General features: G+C 37.2%; 1 protein-coding gene and 1 pseudogene across 1 annotated transcript in view; both read left to right on the top strand.

Moving 5' to 3' along the window:
• TMTC2 (transmembrane O-mannosyltransferase targeting cadherins 2) overlaps positions 1-23,849 on the top strand; it is a 400,088-nt gene extending 376,239 nt beyond the window's left edge. Inside the window, exon 12 of the mRNA XM_029955395.1 lies at positions 21,200-23,849. Coding sequence (XP_029811255.1) covers positions 21,200-21,379 — 180 coding nt within the window. The 3' untranslated portion in view covers positions 21,380-23,849. The remainder of the gene's footprint in view (positions 1-21,199) is intronic.
• LOC115303910 lies at positions 9,967-10,449 on the top strand (annotated as a pseudogene).
• Positions 23,850-24,684: the final 835 nt, after the last annotated feature.

The raw sequence follows: 24,684 nt of genomic DNA, 5'->3' as shown, positions 1-24,684 counted from the left end.
GAATAATTTTATGAGCCGGGGTGCCTAGGTGGCTCTGATGGTTACACGTCCGACTTTGACTCAGGTCATGATCTCACAGTCTATGGGTTCGAGCCCCAGGTCAGGCTCTGTGATGAGAGCTCGGAGCCTGCTTCGGATTCTGTGTCTCCCTCTGTCTCTGCCCCTCCCTCCCTTCTCTCTCTCTCAAAAATAAATAAACTTAAAAACAATATTTTTAAAAATAAAAAAAGAATTTTATGACCCAAACACTTTTAGTGTGTTTCAGCATACAAAATTCATGTTGGTGCAAATGGATTTTCTCTATCTGTCAATACCTCTGTCATTCTTTTCATCTTTTGGTTACCCTTATGCTCTTAAACTGTAGTTATAGGATATTGTCAACCAGATCAACCCAAATGCTTATGAAAAACATTATGAACCACTACCAATGTTTACCAAAATGAAAACAATCACCATAATAATAAATTGGAATAGTAGAGTGGAAAGAGAAGGGAAAATGAAGTAGAGAAAATTGTAGTTTGGGACCCGCCGTACTGAATACTTTTGGTATTCGCCACTTGGACAACTTACTTTATCCTTCAAGATACAAATTCCTCTGGTCAATTGCAAGGATGAAATGAAACTGTGTAAACAATGTGCTTTGAACAATTTAAAAGTAGCAAACAAATGTAAGGTACCTGTAAAATAAATAATGAGAGATGATGATGATGATGATGATGATGATGATGATGATAGACTTTCTGACCCATTAAGACTAAAAAAGATGTAAAGGCTTTGTACACAATACATATTTAACAAATAATTGCATTGAGAATATACAGTGTTTTGCCCTGTGTAAGTTAACAATCAGCTAGTGCAGTTTTCACTTAGGAAATTATATGTAGAAAGCAGGTAACCAGGTGACAGTGATCCCTAAGTGACCAGCTGGTATTCTGACATTTGCTTCTTGCAGCTGGGTAGACCTTTGCCACTTGCAGGTCCTTAGAGTGCGATGCCTGTGGGTGCATTTGTGCCCATATGAGAAAACGTTTGCTTGGAGGTAGACAGCAAGAAAAATAGGACAAGAATCCCTTATCCATCCTGGGAACCTCAGTCCTGGCAACATGAAAAGTAGGCTATTGCTTTACTCTTTCTGTAAGTGAAGAAAGTAACAAATATATGTATTCTGTGCAGAAGCGAGCTTGCTACTCTAATTTGTTGTTTAATGATAGAGAGAGAGAAAATAGATGAAGGAAAGCAAATTCCTTCTCATTTTGTGGGAGTGAAATTAGATTTTATCATGGCAAGAGGTAGAATTGCTCTGCTGACAACATAATATCAAACTGAAATTTTCTTGAAATATAAGAAGGGGATTGTGTGTGTCAAAACACAAAGCGGTCATGCATGTGATAAGTGCTCCTTTTAAAAAATGTTTTTATTTCAGTATCGACACATTAGTTCAGGGGTACAACATAGAGATTCAACCACTCTATATATTATGCTGTGCTCACCACAAGTGTAGCTACCATCTGTCACCGTAAAACGCTATTACAATACTATTGACTATATTCCCTATGTTGTGCCTTTTATTCCCCTGATGATAAGTGATCTTTATAGGAAAAGCTATGTACTTTTTTTTTTTAAGCACTACATACTTTTGATAAACTGTGGGTTGTGTAGTGGTTCTCAGTTGCAAGCTTAATAAAGTAGAGTCCCGCCCACAGTGGATAACATTCCAGGAGGATGTCACAGTGTTTCATTAGCTCTCTGTGTGCTTTTACTTAGATTGCTTATCTGAATTTGCCACTTCCTCCCTTCCCATGTATTTGAAAACATTCTAAGAGCAAGAGCCATTTTCCTTCCCCTGTTATTTAGAACGGTCCTATGTGTTGGATGCAGGCTACATAATTGTTATTGAACAGCTCTGCATTAATATACTCTTAAATTTTGAAGCCAACTCTTAAAACTGTTAAAATTTCAATGACTTTTATAATTACAAAGACTTCTTGTCAGTACAACAGATCACAGAAATTCTCGCCTCCGGTAGAACATAAAGTATTTTTCCACCTGAAATGCTGTTGGACTTTCAGAGCAAGATAAGAACCACTCTTCCAGGAGCACCTGGGTGGCTCAGTCAGTTAAGCCTCCAGCTTCAGCTCAGGTCATGATCTCACAGTTCATGGGTTCAAGCCCTGCGTTGGGCTCTGTGTTGACAGCTAGCTCAGAGCCTGGAGCCTGCTTCAGATTCCGTATCTCCCTCTCTCTCTGACCTTCCCCTGCTCGCGCTTGTCTCTCTGTCTCTCAAAAATAAATTTAAAAACATTTAAAAAAAAAAAAAAGAACCACTCTTCTAAGGAGGGAATAGTGGTGAAGAACAAAACAAAACAGAAAAAAAAAAAAAAGGAAAGGAAACTTTGAACTGGAATTGGGGATTTTGAGTGGTGAGTCGCTCATAGAAGCAGGGTTTTCCTGAGGATGGAGTTCAGTACTACTCTGCCTTCTGGTTAATGAATCTTGCACCTGCACTGATGTGGTGAAACAGAACTTGTAATTAAGTCAGGACCCCCAAAGGAGAATGTGGTGGTTTTAGGTTGATAAAATTCTCTGGCTATTTATAGATTTGCATATCCTCTCCAGAGAAAAGCATTCCCAGCTCAGGCCTTCTGGATTCCCCAGACTAAAATCAAATAATTAATAAGTTAAAGGAAACTCAAAAATCACTAGGACCCCAAGGAACTAACCACCATGAGTGAGAGGCTGCATAAATCGAATATTGAGACCTCTGAAAACTACAGGTTGAAATATCAGAAGCAGAATATAGAATAGTTTTGTATGAAATATTTAAGAAAGAGATAATAGAGTGGTCTTGAGAGGAAAAGAATTCTTGATCAAAGCTCAAGGGTTAGATTAAATATCAGATTAGTCATGACTGAGAATATTAGTGAAATTGAAGGTATACATGGGAGCAAATTACCTTGGCTTCCACACAGAAAAGGAAAATAAAGAATTTAAAAAGGAAGTTAAACTGGAGAGTAATATGAGAATATCTGATATCTATTCAGAGCCCACATTGAGAACAGAAAGGCGAATATCCCAGAATTTCTTACATGGTTAGAAGATACACAGAATAATATAGCCCAAGTTGAATAAATAAATTGAAATTCATACATAGGCTCAGCATGGTATATTATAGGAAATGAGAGGCAAGATAATAACCTAAAAGCAGCCAAAAAGAAAGCGTACCTATGAAGGAATGCTAATTTGACCAAGAGCATTTAAGATTGACATAACCATGCAAAACACAAAATAATGAAATAATCTCTTTAAGATGTTAAACAAAAATTTCTGTAATAGTGTCAGCATCTAGGAATATTTTTCAACATGATGGTGAAATAGTTACATTATATAACCAAAAATTGAAAAATATTACCATCAATAATCTTTTACTAAAGAACCTCAACTTTAGGAAGAATGAAAATTCAAAAAAAAGAAGTTAAGACACAAGAAAGAGTGATAAGCAGATAAAACAGAAAACATGAATATAAATCTAAATAAACACTGTGTGATCGAGTGATAGTGACGATTTTGTGTTTAATATTGGGGTATAGGGTGATGCAGCATCGTATTCACCTGTCCCCATTTGATTTCAGCCAAAGACATAGGGGAGAAGGGAACTTTTTCTCCAAGAGTGTGGGACTTTTTTTAACTCGTGCCAATGGGAAGCCCAACGGAGACATGATGCTACAATATATTTTTTAAATGTCAAATATAATATCTAAACACATAGAATATATTAACATTATGTAAGTGAAAATGCATAATAATGAACAATGAAATGTATGCTTGGAACCCCATCATGGAACTCTAAAACTAACGATTGCCAATTACTTCCATCTACCTCTGTGCTTATCTCTCCCTGCATGAGATAATCACTATTTGAATCACCACACTGAATATTAAAGTTTAGATTGTAATTGTAAAATAATACTACTAGCTATCAGGTTAAATCCATGCCTCTTTTAATTTGCTAAATGTATACATTTATTTTTCATTTATTAAATTTTACTGAGTGGACACCAAATAAAAATTGATTAATATTTTTTTTAGCTAGCCATTGAGGTACAAGGAAAACAAAGATGATAAAACATGAACTACAAAGCCCCTAGAGAAATCATGTAATAAAACAGAAATGTGTCAATTATTAGAAGTATCTTAGGGCAAGGACACTGCCTGCGTTCTCAGTGAAAGTTCCAGTGTCCTTTTTTCTTTTATTTTTTTTAATGTTTATTTATTTTGGAGAGAGAGAGAGAGAGAGAGAGAGACAAAGTGTGAGCACGGGAGGGGCAGAGAGAAGGAGACACAGAATCTGAAGTAGGCTCCAGGCTCTAATCTGTCAGGATGTGGGGCTCGAACTCATGAACCATGAGATCATGACCCGAGCAGAAGTCAGACGTTTAACTGACTGAGCCACACAGGTGCCCCTCCAGAGTCTTAAATAACAGCTATTTCAGTGCTTAAAGTTAGTTGTTAACAACTAACTAAACAGTTATCCTAACTAAAGCCTATATTTACTAGTATTTGTTAATAAAGTTGTACTGTTTTCTCCTTTTTGCTGTCATGACTTTCTTAGTCACCCCAAAAAGCCCAGTCCTCTTCATGCCTAGCACCTAATTCCCACAAAATTCTGTGTATCCCTCTTTGCCCTCATTACCTATCCTTCCTAACTCTTGAAATATTTTACTAACATTGGTTTCCTGAGGGAACCCTCTTACTTGGTTACTGTTTTCTCTGACTCATGATTTCATTCAACCATCTCACTACCTGACTCTACATCTCTGGCACCAACAACACCAAATTATTCAGCTGCACCCAGGACCTATAGTCCAAAGAAATCACCAGTGTTTCAGTGTCCTTGCCTGCATTATACCTCATATCCCTTCTTATTTAAATAAGTTTCAAGATCTGTCATTGATAATCACTCCTTTGCTTCATTTTGCCTCATCATACTTGTTGGCCAGATCAACACATGGCTACATCCATCTCTGCCTGTTCCATGTCTGTATCTTGAAGCTAAACATAGCTAGAGAAAAACACAACTCATTTTAAAGTTCAATATCACTGACCTCAACTGAGCCCTCAGTGCCAGGTGACAGTCATACTATTCATTTTCTAATCCATTCTCTCTGATATTTTTCTAGATAACTTCATACTTGCTCATCTAAAATTTCTAGCATCTCTTTCCCCGTCATCACACTCAACTAACAACCTTCTGTCCTTTTTCATTGAAAATATAGAAGTAGTCAGAATTTTCTAAGCTTCAATCACCACATCTAACCATCTGTTAGCATGTGTTCTCTAAAGGACACCTTTTTTCCCTATTATTCTAATCTGTCTATACTTCTAGCTCAAACCAGCCTCTTCATTTCTTCACTAGATGCTTGTGTTCTTAACTATTTAAGGACTTTAGTTCTACAGTTTCCTCCCTTCTCCCTCTTTTTCAGTGTCTCTCTTGTATTAACAAAATTTTCCTTTCCACCAAAATATCCCATCAACATTTAAACATGTTATTTCTCCCCAAATTGAAAAACAAAAAAACCTTTCAAGCCTGTTTATGCCTCTAGCTACCATTCCATTTTCCTCCTTCCCTTTATAGCATAACTTTCCATTTTCATTTGGACCCACTCCAGACAGGCTTTTTCTCCAGTGATGTCCCCAAAGCTGCTCTTGTCAAAGTTACAAGAATAACACTCAGCAACATTAAATCCATTTGTTCTCATTTCTAATTTTACTTGTCCTATCAGCAGCATTTGACACAGATGATTACTCATTCCTCCTGGAAACACTTTCTTCACTTGGTTTTCAGGATTTTTAGCTCTGGTTCCTCTTAACTTTCATCCCCCTGGCCTGTTCCTTCCCATCCATCCAATCTCTTGACCTTGAAATTTTTCTTTTTTTCTTGACCCGCCTTTCTCTGTATCTTCACTCTCTCTGAGATCACATTCTCTCTCATGGCTTTAAATGACATTGATATACTGATGGCTCCCAAATTTAAATCTCGAGCTGAGATCTCTTCTTTGGACTCTAGACTAATCTACCTGGTGTTTATTTACTATCTGTACTTACACTGATCCCTTAAGCTACTAGTTCAGAATTGAACTCCTGATCTTCCCACACCTTTTCCTCCCACAGTCTTTACCACTGCAACAAATCGCTTCATTTTCCTAGTTGTATAACTTCCACTGGCACTGTCCTTGTAAAGGACATCAACATCACTGCTGATCTGTAATACTGCAGTTGACTTCTCCTTCATTAGTCTGCTTTCAAAACAACATTCAAAACATGTCAGATCGTGTCATTCCTTGTGCAGTTTACTCCCTCACCTCCAGGTCTTCACTCAGATGCTGTTTTGAGACCTCTACAGATCCTCTTATGTAATATCGTACACAAGGGTTCAGTAAACTTTTGTTGGAGCAGACCAGGCAGTAAATATTTTAGGTTTTGCAGCCATAAGGTCTCTGTCGCAACTATTCAGTTATGCCGTGGCAGCACCAAAGTGGCCATAGACAAAACATACCTGATTAAGTGTGTCTGTTTTCCAATAAAACTTTATTTATGGATGTTGACATTTGAATTTTATGTAATTTTCATGTACTGTGATGTATATTTTTCCTTTTGAGTATCTTCAACCATCTAAAAATCTACATTTTTAATGGTCCAACCTGGACTGAATATGATTTTTAGGCTGTAGTTTGCTGGCCCCCTCCTTACATACATTCCTTAAACTGTTTCTTTGACATAATTTTTATCCTTCCATGCATTACAGCATAATATACTATATATTTTGCTTATGTTTTTGTGTTTATTATCTATGTCTTACAAATAAGATCTAGATACCAAGAAGCCCAGGGTTTTTAACTTGTCTTCTGTACTGAATTGCCAGTATAGGTGCTCAAAAAGTAGACATTGAATGAATGGCTAAAATGAATAAAAAAGTTATATTTTCAAAAGAAATAAAATTGGCTGTGATGGATGAGATAATTGAAGAACTTAAATTTATTTTAGGAATTATAATTTTGAAGATTACAGAGAGATATCATTTTAACCATTCACAGACTGCAAAAGGCTCCATCCTTGACTTTCTTATGAAATTCCTCATTATTATTTCATTGTTATAAATTTTGTTTCATCTTCCCTAAATCTCATTTATTTTGTAAGAGATACCTTTCTACATCAGTTCCCCTCTTCTTGGGATGGCCTTGCTTCCAGTTCTCTCATTGTTCTCCAGTTTCTGGAGATAAATAGACCTACAGATTAGCCACATGGACGCCTGCTTCTCAGCTGGAGGCTGCTTTTTCCATGGCCACTATAAGGGATCCTGCTTCATAGTATGTTGGACTTAATGTTCTAATAATATTGACTCTACAATTATCATCTCATTCCTACTTCTTTTGGATGAAACAAAGAAGTGAACAAAGTTCTTGAACTTCCATCGTTGACTGAAGTAAAGTGTTAAATTATAGGCATTAGAGCATAGCTGTATTTCTATAAGCCATTTCAAGATACTAAAATGAGATTTAATTATTATGTGTAATGGACATTAAACATTTATGAGATAAATAGCCTAGAATTTAATTAGTGAAGGATTAATAAGATGATTTGTTTTAAGAATAATTAATATATAATAGCAGTAAAAGATCTTGCTTCTGGTTTCTTACATGAAAGAATTAAAAAGATGTGTCTTTCTGATACTTATGCCAAAGACCTTTTTGTTTTACTTGTTCAACATGAATCAGAAGTGATATGTAGTCAAGTTTTTCTGTAGTTAAGTATCAGATCGCTATTCAAGTGCATGCATTGCCAATACAAAATGTTTTTTGAGGAGGTAAAAAAAATTACTGTGTAATTTTATAAACATTTGATATATTTCACATAATCATTATGGTTCCCAAACATTATTGAAGATGAGTCTAAAAGAAATCAGAGTTAGCATATGAGTATTAATCATTGGGTTCAAAATAATTAATTTTTGGGGTGCCTGGGTGGCTCAGTCTGTTAAGCATCTGACTTTGGCTCAGGTCATGATCTCACGGTTCATGGGTTCAAGCCCCTCCTCGGGCTCTGTGCTGACAGCTAGCTCAGAGCCTGGAGCCTGCTTCAGATCCTGTGTCTCCTCTCCCTCTCTCTCTGATCCTCCCCTGCACGTAATGTCTTTCTCTGTCTCTCAAAAATAAATTTAAAACATTTTTTTAAAATTCAAAATAATTTATTTTTTTCCACCTTCCTTTTCACGTCTCATTTGGGTTGTTATTTGTGGTATATGAGTGAATAAATATCCAGTAAATCTATCTGAAGCCAACAGTTGCTTGGACTCGGGGTCTGTGTTATTGCTTTATTGATTGCTTGTCATTTGCTTGCTTCCTTGTTTTATATTAACTGGATAGACCAAAAAAGGGAGGTAAGAAAGTAAGGGTGTACCATTTTCAAAAATGGAGTTACTCAGAGAAGAGTTAAGACATTGGTAGAGTAGGTAAAGGCAGTACAAAGTATCTATTCCATACAATTTAGGAAGCTAATGTACAGAAAAATGTCATCAAGCCAGTCTTTAAAACTTTGATAAAAATATAGAAATATGCTAGCTGTTGAGGCTTTACATTAAATGACTGATATTATCTGATTGTGGCAATTTCAGGTATGAAAATCTCAAAAATAAAGACAAATTGTATAATGTAGATCCTGAGGGTAATATGTGAACTTATACTATGTGAGTGGCAGAAGTTCTGTCATTAAACCTCTCTTGATTTGCTATAAGTTTAGATATACACAAGCCATGTTTATTTGTACATTTTCAGCAGGTATGACACTTTGGCAAGTGTATTGGCTTGGAGTTCAGCCTGGCTTCACCTTGATTAGTGTGTCCTGATACAATATTTTCTGAAATGATGTGCGAAGACCTTGCATCATTATTTTTCCAAGCATGTATCAACAAAGTCTTGGTCCTATAAAAGTGCAGATAGAATTCTATGCATCGGACACCATGTTTACATTTTATTTTTAGTTCCTGGAAAGATTTATAGTTTCTGGGGGAATTGCTTACTCCTGCTTGTTATGTTTGATCTGGTCATCCTAACTCAGAGTGTTAGCAAAACTTTACACTTGCAGTGTGCATGAAGCCTGTGGTGAATTCTCTTTATGAAACATGTTTCTTCATATTCATTCTGCTAGTAGACAGTTGCCGCCTTCTAATAGCGTGCTGAAATGTGATTGATCTCAGTGACACTGTCACCTTTGAATGTATCCTGCTTCTTCACTCCCTCTGCTTCGTGAGAGGGAAAAAAATGTTTTACCCATCCTAAGAGTGTGTATGCCTAATGTAAATTTCATTTAATCCACTGTCTTGAGATCTCTGACATGCTCATTTCCATGTTTTTTTTTTAAGGATAATTTTCAAAAAGTCCTATTCAGGAACAAGTCTGTCATTTTGCAATACGGAAACCAGAATCTCTCAGTTGACCTCCCTCTGATCACAGCCTACTCATTGGCAAACATAGAAGTCAACTGGAGGAGTGATATATATATATATAGATTAAAAAATTGTTCCTGGCACCTGTCAAATCTTTACTTCAGTTAAAACTTTGATTTTGTCAACATAGTATATTTGTAGCTCTTGCTGCCCTGTGGTTTTTTATTTTTCTTTTTTTTAAGTTTACTTACTTACTTTGAGAGAGACCAAGACATCACAAGTTGGGGAGGGGCAGAGAGAGAGGGGGAGGGAAAGAATCCCAAGCAGGCTCTGCACTGCCAGTGCAGAGTCCACACCTAACCAACTGAGCCACCCAAGCACCCCTTGCAGCATTGTTATTTTAAAAACTCAGATGAGCCCATTGTGTGTGCACCTAATCTCAGCTGGTCCACCCAAGACTCCCTGAGTGCCAACCCTAGTCCCCTGCGTGGTCCCATTTTCACTCCAAAAAGATAAAAGAAACTATCATGAACCAGGAGAAACTCGCCAAACGGCAAGCACAAGTGTGCATTGGTGGAAAGGAACTGCTCACCAAAAGAAAGTGGTTCATAGAACCGTTACAGCAGATGATAAAAAACTTCGGTTCTCTTTAGAGAAGTTAAGGGTAAACAGTCTCTCTGGTATTGAAGAAGTGAGTATGTTCACAAACCAAGAACAGTGATGCACTCTAACAACCCTTAAAGTTCAGGCATCCCTGGCAGCGAGCACTAACTGAGACAAAGCAGCTGACTGAAATGCTACCCAGTATCTTAAACCAACGTGGTGCAGACAGTCTGACTAGTTTAGGAAGAGCAGCTGAAGTTCTGCCCAAACAATCTGTGGACGGAAAAGCACCACCCACTACCGGAGAGGAGGAGGAGGATGAAGTTCCAGACCTTGTGGAGAATTTTGAAGCTTCTAAGAATGAAGCAAACGGAATTGGGTCAACTTCCGAAGAAGATAAAACTTGAAGAAGTTATTGGGAGCTGCTATTTTCTATTCTGACTACTTTTTAAATAATTTGTTCATGGATCTGATAAAATCTAGGTCCCTAATATTTTTAAGCCCCAGCCCCTTGGACAGGGCTACTCTTTTCAGTTTTTGCTTATATACAATTCATTCCTTGCAGCTAATTAAGTTGAAGAAGCCTGGGAACAAAGTTTGAAATAAGGTTAATATAGTTCTTTGTCTAGTAAAATATAAATAAATTAAATTTTTTAAAAAAACCCTCAGATGATCATTTTGCAGAACAAAAAATCCAGCCCCTGAAAAAGAAAAAAGATTAAAAAGAAAAAAAAAATCTCTGCTTCTGTCTCCCATAACAGTTAAGTTCTCACATGTTCTAAACTCAAATCTCAACTTCCAGCATATTTCTGAAATACATCACTTTATTAGATATGTAATATATAATATGGCATTTATAGATTCATAAATAGAATTAGATATTATAGTATCTAAGCTGTAGTATGTGTGGTGTGAGTTTGAATATATCTAATAAAGTGATGCTTTATTAGATATCTAATAATACACATATATATTCAAACTCATGCTTCACAGATACACTCGTGGATGGCCCGTGCAGCTGGGAATCCTTCTGCGTAATACAGTTATGATGGAGAAAGCACGCACGTGTTCTTCCCTCCCGTTCTTATCAAAGAGAAAGGAAGTGTAGAGTGAATTATGTTGCTTAAGTCATCTTTGGAATAGAAGCAGACAAGGAATTTGGTTCAAGGAAAAGGAAAGGTTCTGTGGCAGTTCTCTACGTTAGTAAGGGCAGATGGCTCTGGATGTTTTAGAGATAGAGATGATTTTGCCTTTGTGCAGATTCTTTCGTAAATTTCCTTACTTTAATGTCTTTAACCTTCAGTAAGTTCTACTTATTTTCATTGTTCTAATCTTGCATGCACTTAAAGTCATATATTTTCTCACTTATGTAGAACATTTATTTGTAGTTTTACTTCAAATAATGAGCTACGTGCTTATTGTAAATCTAGGTAAACAGTGTACTGATTGCCTTTTATAAAAGCTCTGAGTGAAACTGAGGTAGCCAGGGATCTAGGTTTTCCATTTGGATCATGTGAGAGATGGTCTTATTAAATTAAGGACATTGGGAAAACCTGTCTTTGAAATAAGATCTTCTTTCATGTGGAATAATTTCTGAGTTCATATTCTTAATTTGGTATGGGTACTTTAAAGTCTGTTAGAAATAACTACCACGTTTGAAAGGAGTCTGTTACGATCCCTGTTTGCTATCCCCCTAACCACAGCTTTTGGCATTTTGGTTGCCGTCAAAATGAATAGCACTCCACATTGTGGCAGTCACACCCATCATAAAAGTTAAATGAACATTCTTGCAACACCCGCTGGAATGGGGCAGATGTGGGAGAGAAGGATTGAGCACACAGGATAAAATGTGTCACTGAGAAATTGAAACTACTCCCTTAACACAGCGTTGGGTCTTGCTTGTCACCTGTACCTCTTTTGTTTTATTCAAAGCTATTTCAAAAACACAAATACTGTGTTGAAACAGAGAATCACTATAAATCATTTCTATTATCTGTCAGGCTGTGCCTTGCCATTGCTGGATTCCCCCTGTTGTTTCCCTTGCCATATGTACACTTGGTAAATCCTTGTAGCAGAGACGCTTTATTCAAAATACCACTGTAGTCAAAATGTGACTATAAAGAACTATCATTTCTAAATAAAGATCATCACATTGCATGTGGATTTTTGTTTTATCAGACTTTTGTAACAGGTATTTTAGTTTATTGTATCAATATTTCATTTTTTAATATAATTTTTAATCCATTTTGATTGGGTCTCAAAGATTCAACAGCATGGATATCACTTGACATCTTAATCTCCAAACTAATTGAAATTCAGACTCTCCTGTTAGGGTTTCTCTCCACTGTTGGCTCTACTCTCGGCAGTTTGCTAAAAATACATTTAGAAAGTAACAAGTTCATTTTGATGTGACACCAATTTCAAAAGTTCGTATGCCATTCTCCCTCCCGAAGAATTAAAGATGGAACAACCTGACAATCTAATAGGCGTAAGGAAGTAGTCTCCCTCTCCTCCACAGCTCACCCTTACAGACATGTCTGATTCTTCTCGGCAGCAGAAGGATTTGTATTCACACTCTGTACTATAAGCAGGCTGAGGGCAGTGAATCCCACACCACTCAGTGAAGTGTCTCCTATTAGTGTTTAGAGCAATGCTTAGAACAATGCAGGATAAGAGGAACACCGACCTCATAAGTGTGAGGGATGTAAATGAGATAACGAATGTACCCCTGTTAGTGGTTTGTGAGAAATGCCAAATGTACAATTAAAGTTGGCCAAAGCCTCACATAGACTAAGAAAATACTGTTCTTGTTCACCACGTATCTAGAGTATCTGACAGTAACCTTGACATATAGTAGTAGGTGCCTATTCAGGTTTATGAAGTTACATGGAGATCGGGCTAGAACTTACTTCTTCAAGGTCAGCTCTTCCTGCTAAATCATATTTTTTTTTCTTCTTTCAGCAACCATTCATTGAGCATTTCTTTCATATGCCAGAGCCTGGCACCAGCACTATAAAGACAGTTAAAATAAATTCACTGTCTGTCTCACTCTCCAGCAAAGACAGATGCTTATCACAAGTAGATATAATTCATTGTGGATAAGTGTTACAATTAATGCATGTAGACAGTACTATGGGAACATACAGGAGCAAACTATGAATAAGAGATTGCTAAACTCCTTTTTAAAATAAGCTGAAGTTTGTTGAAACGAAAATGGAAGAAGGAGGGTTTTGTCAGAGAAACAGTCTGATAAAAAATAAGTGCTCAGAATTGCACATGGCAGAAATAAAAGTTTCACATGGCTCATGCAGAATGTATATTGAGGGCTTATTTGGGGTGCCATGCCATAATCTGTGTCTTGGCACTGGCCTGAAGAGTCTGGATTCTTTTCTGTAGACACAGGTTGACCCTCTAAAACCCCATTTGTGTTTCAAAAAAGACAAATGGTCAACTGGGAGATAGATACAGGTGAGCAGGAACCAAAGGTGGCAGGACAAGAGGAGGCGGGGACAGCATTTAGGAATGGATAAGACGCCATACGAGGCAGTGCCAATAGAAATGGAGGGTGATAAGGAGAGGGAGAATATGACACATATTGTTTGCTTTAATTTCTCTTGTGTTCTCTAAGCAGAATAGCTAAGAAAGAAGCCAGAAAGCAGGTCAAGAAGAGAAGCAGGCCATAATAAAAGACCAGTTCTGTGTGGGGCTAACTAGGAGCTGCCAGCTTCTCCCACATCCAGTTGTCCCATCGTTGCTGTGCAACCCTTCTGTGGACCTGGTGCCCTTCTCTACTGCCCAGATTTCTGTCATCTCTCACCCACCTTGAAAGTGTACCTACATCAAAGATTTGCCCTTTTTGTGTGTAACAGGTTTTCCATCTTAGAAACAGTGCTTCTTTGGTGGTCCGTCTTGAGAAAGTGACTCCCATCAGGAAAACACTAAGCCGACAGCCCTATATAGGAGCTGTTTTGAGGTAGCAGGAGCTCTGTGGAATTCCCGTTCAAATACCACCATGTGGGTGACGGCCTTGCAAACCTAATTCTGCCTAAGGTTAAGGAACAGGTGGATCACTAAAAAGAAAAAAAGAAAAGCTAATATATTTATGAAAATGGTATTGACCTCTGTAGTAATCAGGAAAAAGAAATCAAACACCGAATAAAATACTATTTTACAACAGACAATGTCAAGTGTCGTTAAGAATATGGAACAAAGAGGCCCCTGTTACCTGTTGATGCTAATGCACTTGATACAACAACACTGAAGAAAAAGTTGATAATGTCTGGCAAAGCTGCAGATCATCTGCTCCAACAATTCCAATCCTCAAAACTCTCCCAGTAAATATATGTAGAGATATTCAAAAGAATATGGATGGGACCCCTCTTCTAAAGAATCTGTAAGTTCATCTTTAAGAGAATGGGTTCTCATTCAGTGAAATTGATCAAAAAGAACTAACCTTTAATCCATAAACATGGATAAATCTGCAAAACAAAATGTTGAGCAAAAAATCCAGGACTCATGTACATGCTTGGCAGGAGGACATCTCATGATGGATGATGACAAATTTATAAAATTAAACATTATAAATGTATAAGATAATATATTTATAATGGGTACACAAAAAGTTAAGGTGAAAATACTCATTGGAATAATAAATACCATTCCATTTGGTTTTCTTGGGAGAATGGGGGTGAGTTCAGGAATAGGACAGTGAGATTATTTGGGGATTTCAGTTGTCTTTATAAAGTTTCACTTTTTAGGCAAGTACATAGTTGTAGTGTATTCTCTCAGTTTTGTTTGTATATCTATAATGTTTATAGTAAAAACCCTGCATATGGCTTTACTCATGTGTTCATTCATTCATTCTTTTAATCTATCACCCGTTAATCTATTCAGCTACCTATTCACTTATTCTTCTTTCCCAAAGTAATTTTATTTAAATGATCCAAGAAAGGGTGATTAGGGCTTAAGCCAAGTAGAGTAAAGGACAGAATAGAATTAGAAGACAAATTTAAGGGAGATTTTTGGGTAAAGCTGTCAATACTTAACAACTAGATGTAAGAGCAGATGTGTGTGTATGGAAGAAGGCAAGGAATCAAGGGTAATTTATTCAGATCTCTAGCTTGCCATTGACCATGAAGCATGCCAGGAAGACAAAGAAGAGGGGTAATGTTGGAATAGAGGAGGGATAAGGTATCAAACTTTGTCTGGGTTTATGGTACACTTTTTTTTTCCATAAGCCTGACAGATAATCTTTAATTCAGTAATTATTTATTGAATACCTGCCATGTACAAGGCACAATAAATAGAGATTCTTTAAATTTATTCATAAATACTCTTTTTCATGAGTATGTTTTTTTATGTTTATACCATTATTTTTCAAGCATAATGGTACAGTTATTGCTCCAGTAAATTCAATTGGGCAAGCAATTTCAACTGAATACAGTTCAATGGCAATATGTAGCCTTTGTTAAGTTATTCAGTAGCTACTTGAAAGAGAGTGAGAATCCATTAAAAACTTTAGACTGGGTAAACTCATTTGAGTTTGCAGATTATATTTGCAATATAAGGATAAGGCTAACCTCAGAAATTCTTCCTCAAAAATTATTTAGTTCCTATAACGGTAAATATACAACTATATGGATAAATTGAGCAGTGCTTTGAATGGAAATAAACATATTCATCAAATCAGAGATACTGGTCAGATATTTCTGTTTTCATCCTTTTCAAAACTTCTCTTGCCTATTGATTTACCTTCACAAAAAAGTAAGTGGAATAATAGGATGAGAAAACAATTACTGTGTGGATTTCCAGCTCCTGCCTAATCAGACCATTTCAACCAAACCCTTTTCCTATTTCTAGGCTCTACCCAAATCCTCTGTTCAAAGTTCTAGATTTTAGTCCTGTTCTCAGTAGAAACATGAATGTCCAATCCTAAATCCCCATATGGTTTTACTGTTCATCCTCCATAGATATTTTTCTTTCCGAGACTACATAATAGGCAAAAACCAGGGAAATGACTTTGTCTTCTAATCCTGTGTGCTGGGGATACCCCGTGAGCTCAGCTGAGTTCCTGGGGAGCCTCAAAGGGGTTTGACTAGAATCAGTCCTGTGCAATCTTGCCTTTGCTCTACCCCACCCCAACCTATTACTTGAATTTGCTTATTTCTTCCAGTGTTGGAGAAATAAACCAACGACCACAGTCAGGTAACAATAAAGTCATAATTCCCTAGAGACTTGAAAAAAGACGTCATTTGTTGCCTCAATATGGCAACCAGTCAGCCCCTTTGATGTAAAGCATCTGTCCTCTTCAAGGAAACAAGAAAGGTCTGGTTCTCCTTTCTAGTCTGTGAAGTGGGAGACAATGTCATTTGTTGTATGGAGCCCTAAGTCCCATTTTACTGGATTGCAAGCTACTGCCTTTGTTAACATGCTGAAAATTTCATCAGCTGCCTTTAATCAAAGAAGATGTGTGTGAGGGTTGTGGTTGTGTTGTGGTTGGGTTTCTGTTCCCCAGCCCATGAGTCACAGCTGGCAGAGAGCAAGGGCACCAGTGTGTCATCAGACAGCCAGTCACCTGAACCTCTTGCATTTCAGTTATATAGCTAGCTAGTCCTTGATTCTGCTTAAAAACATCTGCATGCTCCTTTTTGGCTATGAAGAGGCTTTTTATTTCCTCTCCTGACTAATAATATTTAGTCATTTATGACTTCTGTTAATAAAGTTTCATTTGAACATTTTACTACTCTAAATAATTGCATGGGCAGAAGAATTCACTTTATGAGAGGATAGACATTTGATCTGACATTCTTTGTTCAGTAAGGGACTTCATCCTCCTATAGGACACTTCGTCTCAAAAGATGTAAAATAATATGATCTAAAATCAGGAAACGACCTCTAGAACATGGCTTCTCAAATTGCAATGAGTGCACAAAATACCTGGGGATCTCGTTAAAATTCAGATTCTGATTCTCTAGTTGGCACCTGAAATTCTGCATTTCTAGCACATTCCCTAGTGATGCTGATGCTACTCCCTGGACTGGAGGCAAGACTAAAAGACCCATAGGCACTCAGTCCCTTGGACATCCAGTAAGCTACCCCTGGTCGCACTATGAAGGCTTGTCTTTGAAGAGAGGAAACAACCATGTAACAGAGACTTGTCTATATCGAGTTTTATTCTTAAGTTTTTAACAAATACATGAAATCCTTTATGTCACAGTAACTGTTGACACTTTCAAGCAGTTCTCTAAGGCTTGTACCTAAGTACTCATTGCTTAGGTCACATTTGAGCGTACGTGCAAATTTCCTCAGTTTCCACTCACTCAAATAAGAGGCTATAGTGATGTTTTAAAAGCATTGCATAGGGCTGCCTGGGTGGCTCAGTTGGTTAAGCAGCTGACTTCAGCTCAGGTCATGATCTCGCGGTTTGTGAGTTTGAGCCCTGTGTCAGGCTCTGTGCTGACTGCTCAAAGCCTGGAACCTGCTTCAGATTCTGTGTCTTCTTCACTCTCTGCCCTTTCCCTGCTCACAATCTGTCTCTCTGTCTCTCAAAAATAAACAAACATTAAAATAAAAGCATTGCATAATGATGTAGGTTTGTAAAATGAAAACCGTTTTTTACTCTGGTGAGATAGACACTTTCAAATGAAAATGTTACATCTAAACACAGAAATCTATAGCTGCCTAAAAATATTATGTTCTTAAACATACACATTTTTAGTTTACTTGGATTTTTTTACTCTTTAGAGAACACAATTGGGGCGCTTAGGTGGCTCAGTCGGTTAAATGCCCAACTTCGGTCCAGATCATGATCACACAGTTTGTGAGTTCAAGACCCGCATTGGGCTCTGTGCTGAAAGCTCGGAGTCTGGAGCCTGCCTTAGATTCTGTGTTTACATCTCTCTCTGCTCTTCTCCTGCTCAAGCTCACTCTCTCACTCCCTCTCTCTCAAAATTAAATAAACATTTAAAAAATAGAACACAATGAGTATATGGATCTTTTGTCCCAATTTAACCTCATAATGTCCATTTTTTATTATTTTTGTTTAATGAGTAACATGCTAGAGTGGATAATGCAAAATTAAAGTTATTCCATGTGGCACCTGGGTGGCTCAGTTGGTTAAGCATTCAATTTCAGCTCAGGTCATGATCTCACAGCTTATGAGTTTGAGCCCCACGTCAGGCTCTGTGCTGACAGACCAGAGCCTTGTAACTGCTTCAGATTCTGTCTCTTCCTCTCTCTGCCCCTTCCCCAGTTCGTACTCTGCCTCTCTCTCTCTCTCTCTCAAAAATGAATACACATTAAAAAAAAATTAAAGTTATTCCAAAGACACTGATAATTAGCATTCAGAATTCAATTGGATGACAGATTTCACTTCCTAATTGTGTTGATTTAGAGTAATATTCACTTTTCTTTTTTCATCATTTGATGGCAGGGAAGTGACTGAAGCACTCTGAGGACAGAAGAATCTGGGCTGTAATTCAGTAACAATAGCAAAGTCTATTTATGTGGCTGGGTTTACTTCACCACCTGTCTTGACCTCTGTCTCTTCTGTTTTACCCTAAGGGAGTCTATAAAGCTAGTAAAGGTCAAGCCAGGTCACAAATCCCCAGGGTTTGGATTCAGCGGTTACTCAGGCACAGACAGAAGATTCTGCTTTGTGTTGAGATGATAAGAAGACAGAAAAGAGGAAAAAGACAATAATATTGTATTCTCCTGTAATCTTAGCAGCAGTTCTATGTAGCAAGTGCTGTTCTCATTCATTTCTTTAAGAAACTGAGGTCTCCAGTGTTTCATCAACTTGTCCAACTGCCCACAATCTGGGACAGAGCTGGCACTGGCACCCAGAAATGTGACTCAGTAACTTTTGGGTATTTTTAAGAATTCCCTCTAGTTGTGATTGTAGTTGGGCACAGATACTTTGATATTAAAGTAATTCAAGAAATAACGACTATCCCACAGAGCCATCTGGTTTCCCTCAGCCCCTGTTGCTGGGCCTCTTCTATTTCTGGTTAGCCGGGAATGGTCTCCAACCGTGGTCTCCCTCTCCATTTCCTCTCTTCCCACTAGGATAGCGGAAGTCTGAACATTTTATCTAGTAGCATCGCTGTAATTCAGGCTGTGAGCACACTTTGCCATCACTTTAGTAGCTGTTTATTGATAGTTGTGCTAAGCTCTGTGAGGGAATAGAATTCAGAAATGCATCTAGGCATTGAGAGACTCAAGATAATATTGGATGGAATGATAACAAAGTTCTGTTAGGAAGACAGAGTAGGTGGGGTTATTTTAGGTTTCCAGCATGAACCTTCACTGCACATGTAATTTAGAGCTATGTTTATTTGGATTGGGGTTTAAAATTAGAAACTGACCATCTGTATTTTTCTTGATAAGTGTGGCGTCATCCGGACCAAAAGGTTTTTGAAGGTCAGGAATAGCTTATATTTGCAACATTATTTTTGGAAAAGAAAAGAGGATGTGGACAAGGTTGAATGTAATGCCCTATAGTTGAGAACTCAAGAGAATTTTGCACATCCACAGACATATAGGATAGCCATTGGAATAAAAATTGTAAAGTATGTATAAAAACAGAAAAATGGTTTTATAAAACCATACATATGCTCGACCTCAAGCAGAAGAAAAGAAGGAAAAGTGAACTTGATATTCGCCATGTCTCCTAGGTGTATATACTGTACCACATTGTTGGTTGTCTCATTTTATCTTTCTGACAACATGCAAAAAAGGTTGATGTTATTTCAGTATTTCATAAATGAAAGAGTTAGGCACAGATATGTTAGGGGACCTCACCGAGGTCACAGTCAGTGGTTGAGCAAGAATTCAAACTCAGACCTCTTAAAATCCAAATCTGATCATCTCTTTCCAGTTGGTTTATTCCGAGCTATTCAGCCCTGCTGCCAGCACCTTTTTGGTTCAGAAATAACTGTTTTTACAGTAAAGAGTAGAGTCACATGAATTCAGCTGAAAATGCATGCATTTTGTGAAAGTACTAAATTGTAAAAATTATTGTGCATTATTTTACACTGCATCACAGAGTTGCCAGGACAATTACTCTGTTGACACCATCTATAAAATGAAAACACAATCTTAGCATAAACACATTTAGTTTTATCTGATATTTGAAATATGCATTTGTGTAACTGCCAAAATATTAGCTGCTCTATGTTCCCAGAAAGTTTTGAGTGTCAAGAACAGACTGCCTTTATTCGTAGAAAGCAAGCAAAAAAAATTTTTTTTTCTCTTGGGAAGGACTTCTATTGTTGTCAACTAATATCTGAGAATTTGGGGATGGAGACTCTTGTCTGAAACTAGTGGTACATAAGTCATACTTTTTTTTTTTAACTTTGCCTTTCATATGAGAACTGCATATTGCAAATATCACATATTATAAAAATTTCTTTGAGAATCACAACTACCTTTAAACAATGAATATAAAATTTTTCTGACAAAGGTTGCATTTTTCTGCACTACCTTTTATTTTGTTTTGATATGTTTTCACTTTGCTATATTTACAATGAACATTCACCAGGAGTTTAAAAATTTGACTTAAAAATAAGAACTTTGTCTCATTAAAGTACTTGGGTTAGATTTGGAAAGGACGTTAGTGGTTACATTTGAATATTTTTTTAGAGTTTTTACCCTGAAAAAAGCAGTAAAATTTTACAACATTTTAACTAATTTACTTAATGTTTGCATAAACAGCCTGGAATATTGCTAAGGAGAAGAAACAAAGAGTGGGTAGATGTAGATTTGTCAACTTTTCCAACTTAATTTTTTATTTCTCGTCATTGAGTTAAAAAAAAGTTCAGTTCTATCTGAAATTGTATAACTTTTAACTGTTTCCTTAGAAAAGTACAGCCTGACTAGACTCTGAGGTTTTCATATGTAACCTATGCTTTCTCATTAAAGAAGAATATTTTTGTAGCTGCCTGCCCTATTTAAAGCACAGAGTGCACCAGCTGTTTGAAAACTTTTTTTTTATTCCTAGTTATCTTGATCTATTTGTATAAATTGCTAAATTGCTTCCATAAAATGCCTCCAGACATAAGGGAATCATTTGCATAAGTGGATGAAGATTTTGGTCTTCCATGAAGGAAAGCCTGAAACATGCGTCTTAATCACTTTCCTCCCTCTCTCTGGTTCCAGTATCCGGCCGCTCTGATGAACCTGGGGGCCATTCTCCATCTCAACGGCCGGCTTCAAAAGGCTGAGGCCAACTACCTGCGGGCACTGCAGCTCAAGCCCGATGATGTCATCACGCAATCCAACCTCCGCAAACTGTGGAACATCATGGAAAAGCAAGGTTTAAAGACTTCCAAGACCTGACACAGGAGGGCGGTACCTCGTCCTCCACCATGTTGGAAAGCTGGCTTCTTGAATGAACAGAACTTCCCAGCAGTGCTATGACAAGAGCGAGTATGGACTTGCAGATGGGGGCAGAGGTCGCTGGGGTCACTGCCACTTCTGGGAGTATTCACTCTGCTGTTGGCACAGCCGTTAACACCAAAAAGGGGAACATTGGAGACCTCCTGAAGGATGTAATTGTTACCCATAGACCTATTAAACCAGAGCACTTAAAACAGGATCTTAGGGCGTTGGGGCGAGGGGCGGGTGGAGTGGGCAGGGAATCTAAGTTACAAATTCTGTTACTTTTTGAAAGCTAATTTAGCAATTATATTGTTCCTTAAACACTGTGAGAGGAAGTCAGAGTGTCCATTCAGCCCTGCTAAACTATTAAGATCAAGTGTTAATAGAGAATGATGAAGGTGTGTGAATCCCAGTGTGAGGCCAGTTGTCCTTACGCTGCTGTCTTCCCTCTTTGGGACAGCCTGCTTGCCAATTTGTGAAACTATGAAAAAAAATTTTTACGTATGTCAAGATCTGTCAGGATCTATAGTTGCTTCACAGGTGCACATATCATGTTATGATTTGGATGTCACAGTCTTCGTTTCTTTTAGACAGCATTTGCTTTCCGTGTTCCGAGCTGAGGTAATCAGGTTTCACACCGGTGTTGCTGGAGAGATCGTGGAAACCTTTTACGTGTCAGGCAGGCAAGCTTAATTTTTAACGTCACCAACATTTTCCCCCAGACTGCCTAGCAGAATTCACTGTATTAATTCTTAGGCTTTTGAAATGGCTCTACCTGGTTAATGCACATGCTTATATAAGGATTAAATCCAAAAGAGCTTAAAAGTGTTCTAATTCCAATAACTAACCAGCGGCTGTTAGACAAAAGAGAACGTGCTGTGTGCTTCCCAGATGTTAATGGTTAAAAAATCAAGTCTGAGCAAAGGAGTGCATAACAGTGGTTGCCAGTGGATGTTATATTTTGGAAAGAATTGGTATAAAATGCTAACCACGTTCTGATAGGTTCCTAAACAGCAATGCTAGTAAGTTTTTAGTGAATTATTTTTATCGTATTTTGCTCTATCCAAAAGACATCAAAACTGACTGACTTTAAGTTGCAGTAAGTATAGCATCAACCTGTGTGTTTTTAGATCTTCTGCCTTGTGCTTTCACAGTTAAACTACTTTTTCACTTAAAAATTGGTATTTTATTTCTTAACCTATTAGTAACTACTTTAGTGATCATTACACAAGTAAAAATGAGGTAGAGAAAAACATTTATTGAACATTCTTTGACTTCCAAACTACTAAAAATGAACTGGGTAAAATAAAAAAGTTCACTACCAACTTCTTCATAGAGAAAATAGCTACACAATATCCTACGTATTTATTTATTTATTATTCTACCATAGCAAAATAACAAAACGTGATTCATTAAGTCAGTTCTTTGCAGCTGCAAATTAGCTTTTTCTCCTTTCCTTTAACATTTCATGTATATATGTTGGGCAGCATCCTCGTTAAAAGGAAGCTGGACGTGCAAATACATCATATTTTGTTTTCTCCATATTTTATGTTTTGCTCCATATCTGAATAAAGTGGGATAAAGAATTTAACGTAGTGTTCCTATGGCATTAGTGTTTTTTTAAGAAGGGCAGATTAGTGAGAGAGGTTTGTTGATGGCATTAGTAAGAAGGCCCTCCTAATATGTATTTTATTTTGTAAACATTTCAACGAAGGGCCAAATGTTAAATTATAACTAGATCACTGTGTTCTTCAGGATGATATTTAACATTTAAAAACAGCAAACCCGTGGTCAAACCAAAAGTGTGGGTTGAAGTGTATTTTTCATCTTTTAATGCATTGGCAATTGCAAAAAAAAAAGTAAATAAATAAGGACTTTAATATAAGGATATAGAGATAAATTCAATGTCTAACGGTTTTATTTATTTAAATAGTTATTGACCTATGACGACTTTCTAGTCTTAACATTTTATGTCTTTTTGTTGTTAATGTTCTTCCTTTCAGACACTTGGTTCTTAATAGGTTTACTGATTGCACAGCAGAGGCGCTTCGTGTTGACCCGGTCCCCAGGTAGCATTAATAATCGGGCCTGTGTCAGAAAATGCATGGATGTTTAATAGCTGAATGTCCCTGACACCTTTCACTACAGGGCTGGGCTTAGTAACTGACCAACTTGGGGGGGCGGGAGGAGGGTAACTATAGAACATGGTCAAAAAATGTCTCCGCTCAGGGATTTATGGTGGATTATTGCAGACAGTGCTAAAAATATAGAGCACAAGACAAGTTTACTAAATTAAAGTTTTATTTTTTGAGAAACTGTTATTTGTATAAATTATCAAGATTTGTAGGCTTTCCTTTTGTAGAAATAATTGTTTATGTGCCAGAGAATTTCAATTTTGTTTTCAACAATAAAGCCTTGATAACAAATATGTCGTACGAGCCTTTTAAATCTTCTACAGCAACAGCACTTAAGGTTCTCATGGATTTTAACAGAAACTGGAAAAAGTTTTAAAAAGGTAGAGATTGAGAGTCAAACAGAGACATATCATGGCTCATGTATAACCAATAATAATTAACATTAAGTTTTAATAGTTATAATAATATTAAGAGCTCCCTATAGGGAGCTATAGGATGAGCTATAGGACATGTTAGGACATATCCCAAGCATTACCCATTTATAGTTCATTTGGTTAAAATGGCCATATTTAGAAGTCCCTGATTCTCTAGTCCTGATCCTAGAGGAAAGCACAACACTCTTTTGTTGAGAGACAGGAGTATGACACAATCAGGTATCAATTATAAGAAAAACCTTGGGTTCTAGACAGAAAATTTGACAGTCTTGGTAAATTTGTCATTATATAATAGCATAATTATATATTGCCTAATTCCTTTATTAAGGATAAAATTTAGCTATAAAGATTTGACTTTATGCTAAACATCATATGGATGTGCAAGGTTATACCGCAACTTTATACTTAAAGAAGCCAGAGCTCAGAGATATGAAATTAACTTGTCCAGGTCATAAAGCTAGCAACCAGCAAATCTGTCCCCGTATTGTCCTGTGCTCACATATCCTATGTCATGTGAGCACTCGGGCTGCGATCACAAGTCTGGAGACGAGGTTTGTCATCTCTTTTGACATTTCTCCAGTGATTCCATCTTCCACAAATCACATTCTCTACTCCTCACACTTCAGATGACCATGAAGATTAAAGGAAATTCCTGTGGTCTGAATGTTGATATCCCCCCAAAATTCATATGTCC

Source organism: Suricata suricatta, chromosome 10 (genome assembly GCF_006229205.1).
Source record: "Suricata suricatta isolate VVHF042 chromosome 10, meerkat_22Aug2017_6uvM2_HiC, whole genome shotgun sequence".
Taxonomy (NCBI): Eukaryota; Metazoa; Chordata; class Mammalia; order Carnivora; family Herpestidae; genus Suricata; species Suricata suricatta.
Note: the sequence above shows the minus strand (reverse complement) of the source record. Positions and strands in the feature narration are given on the sequence as shown.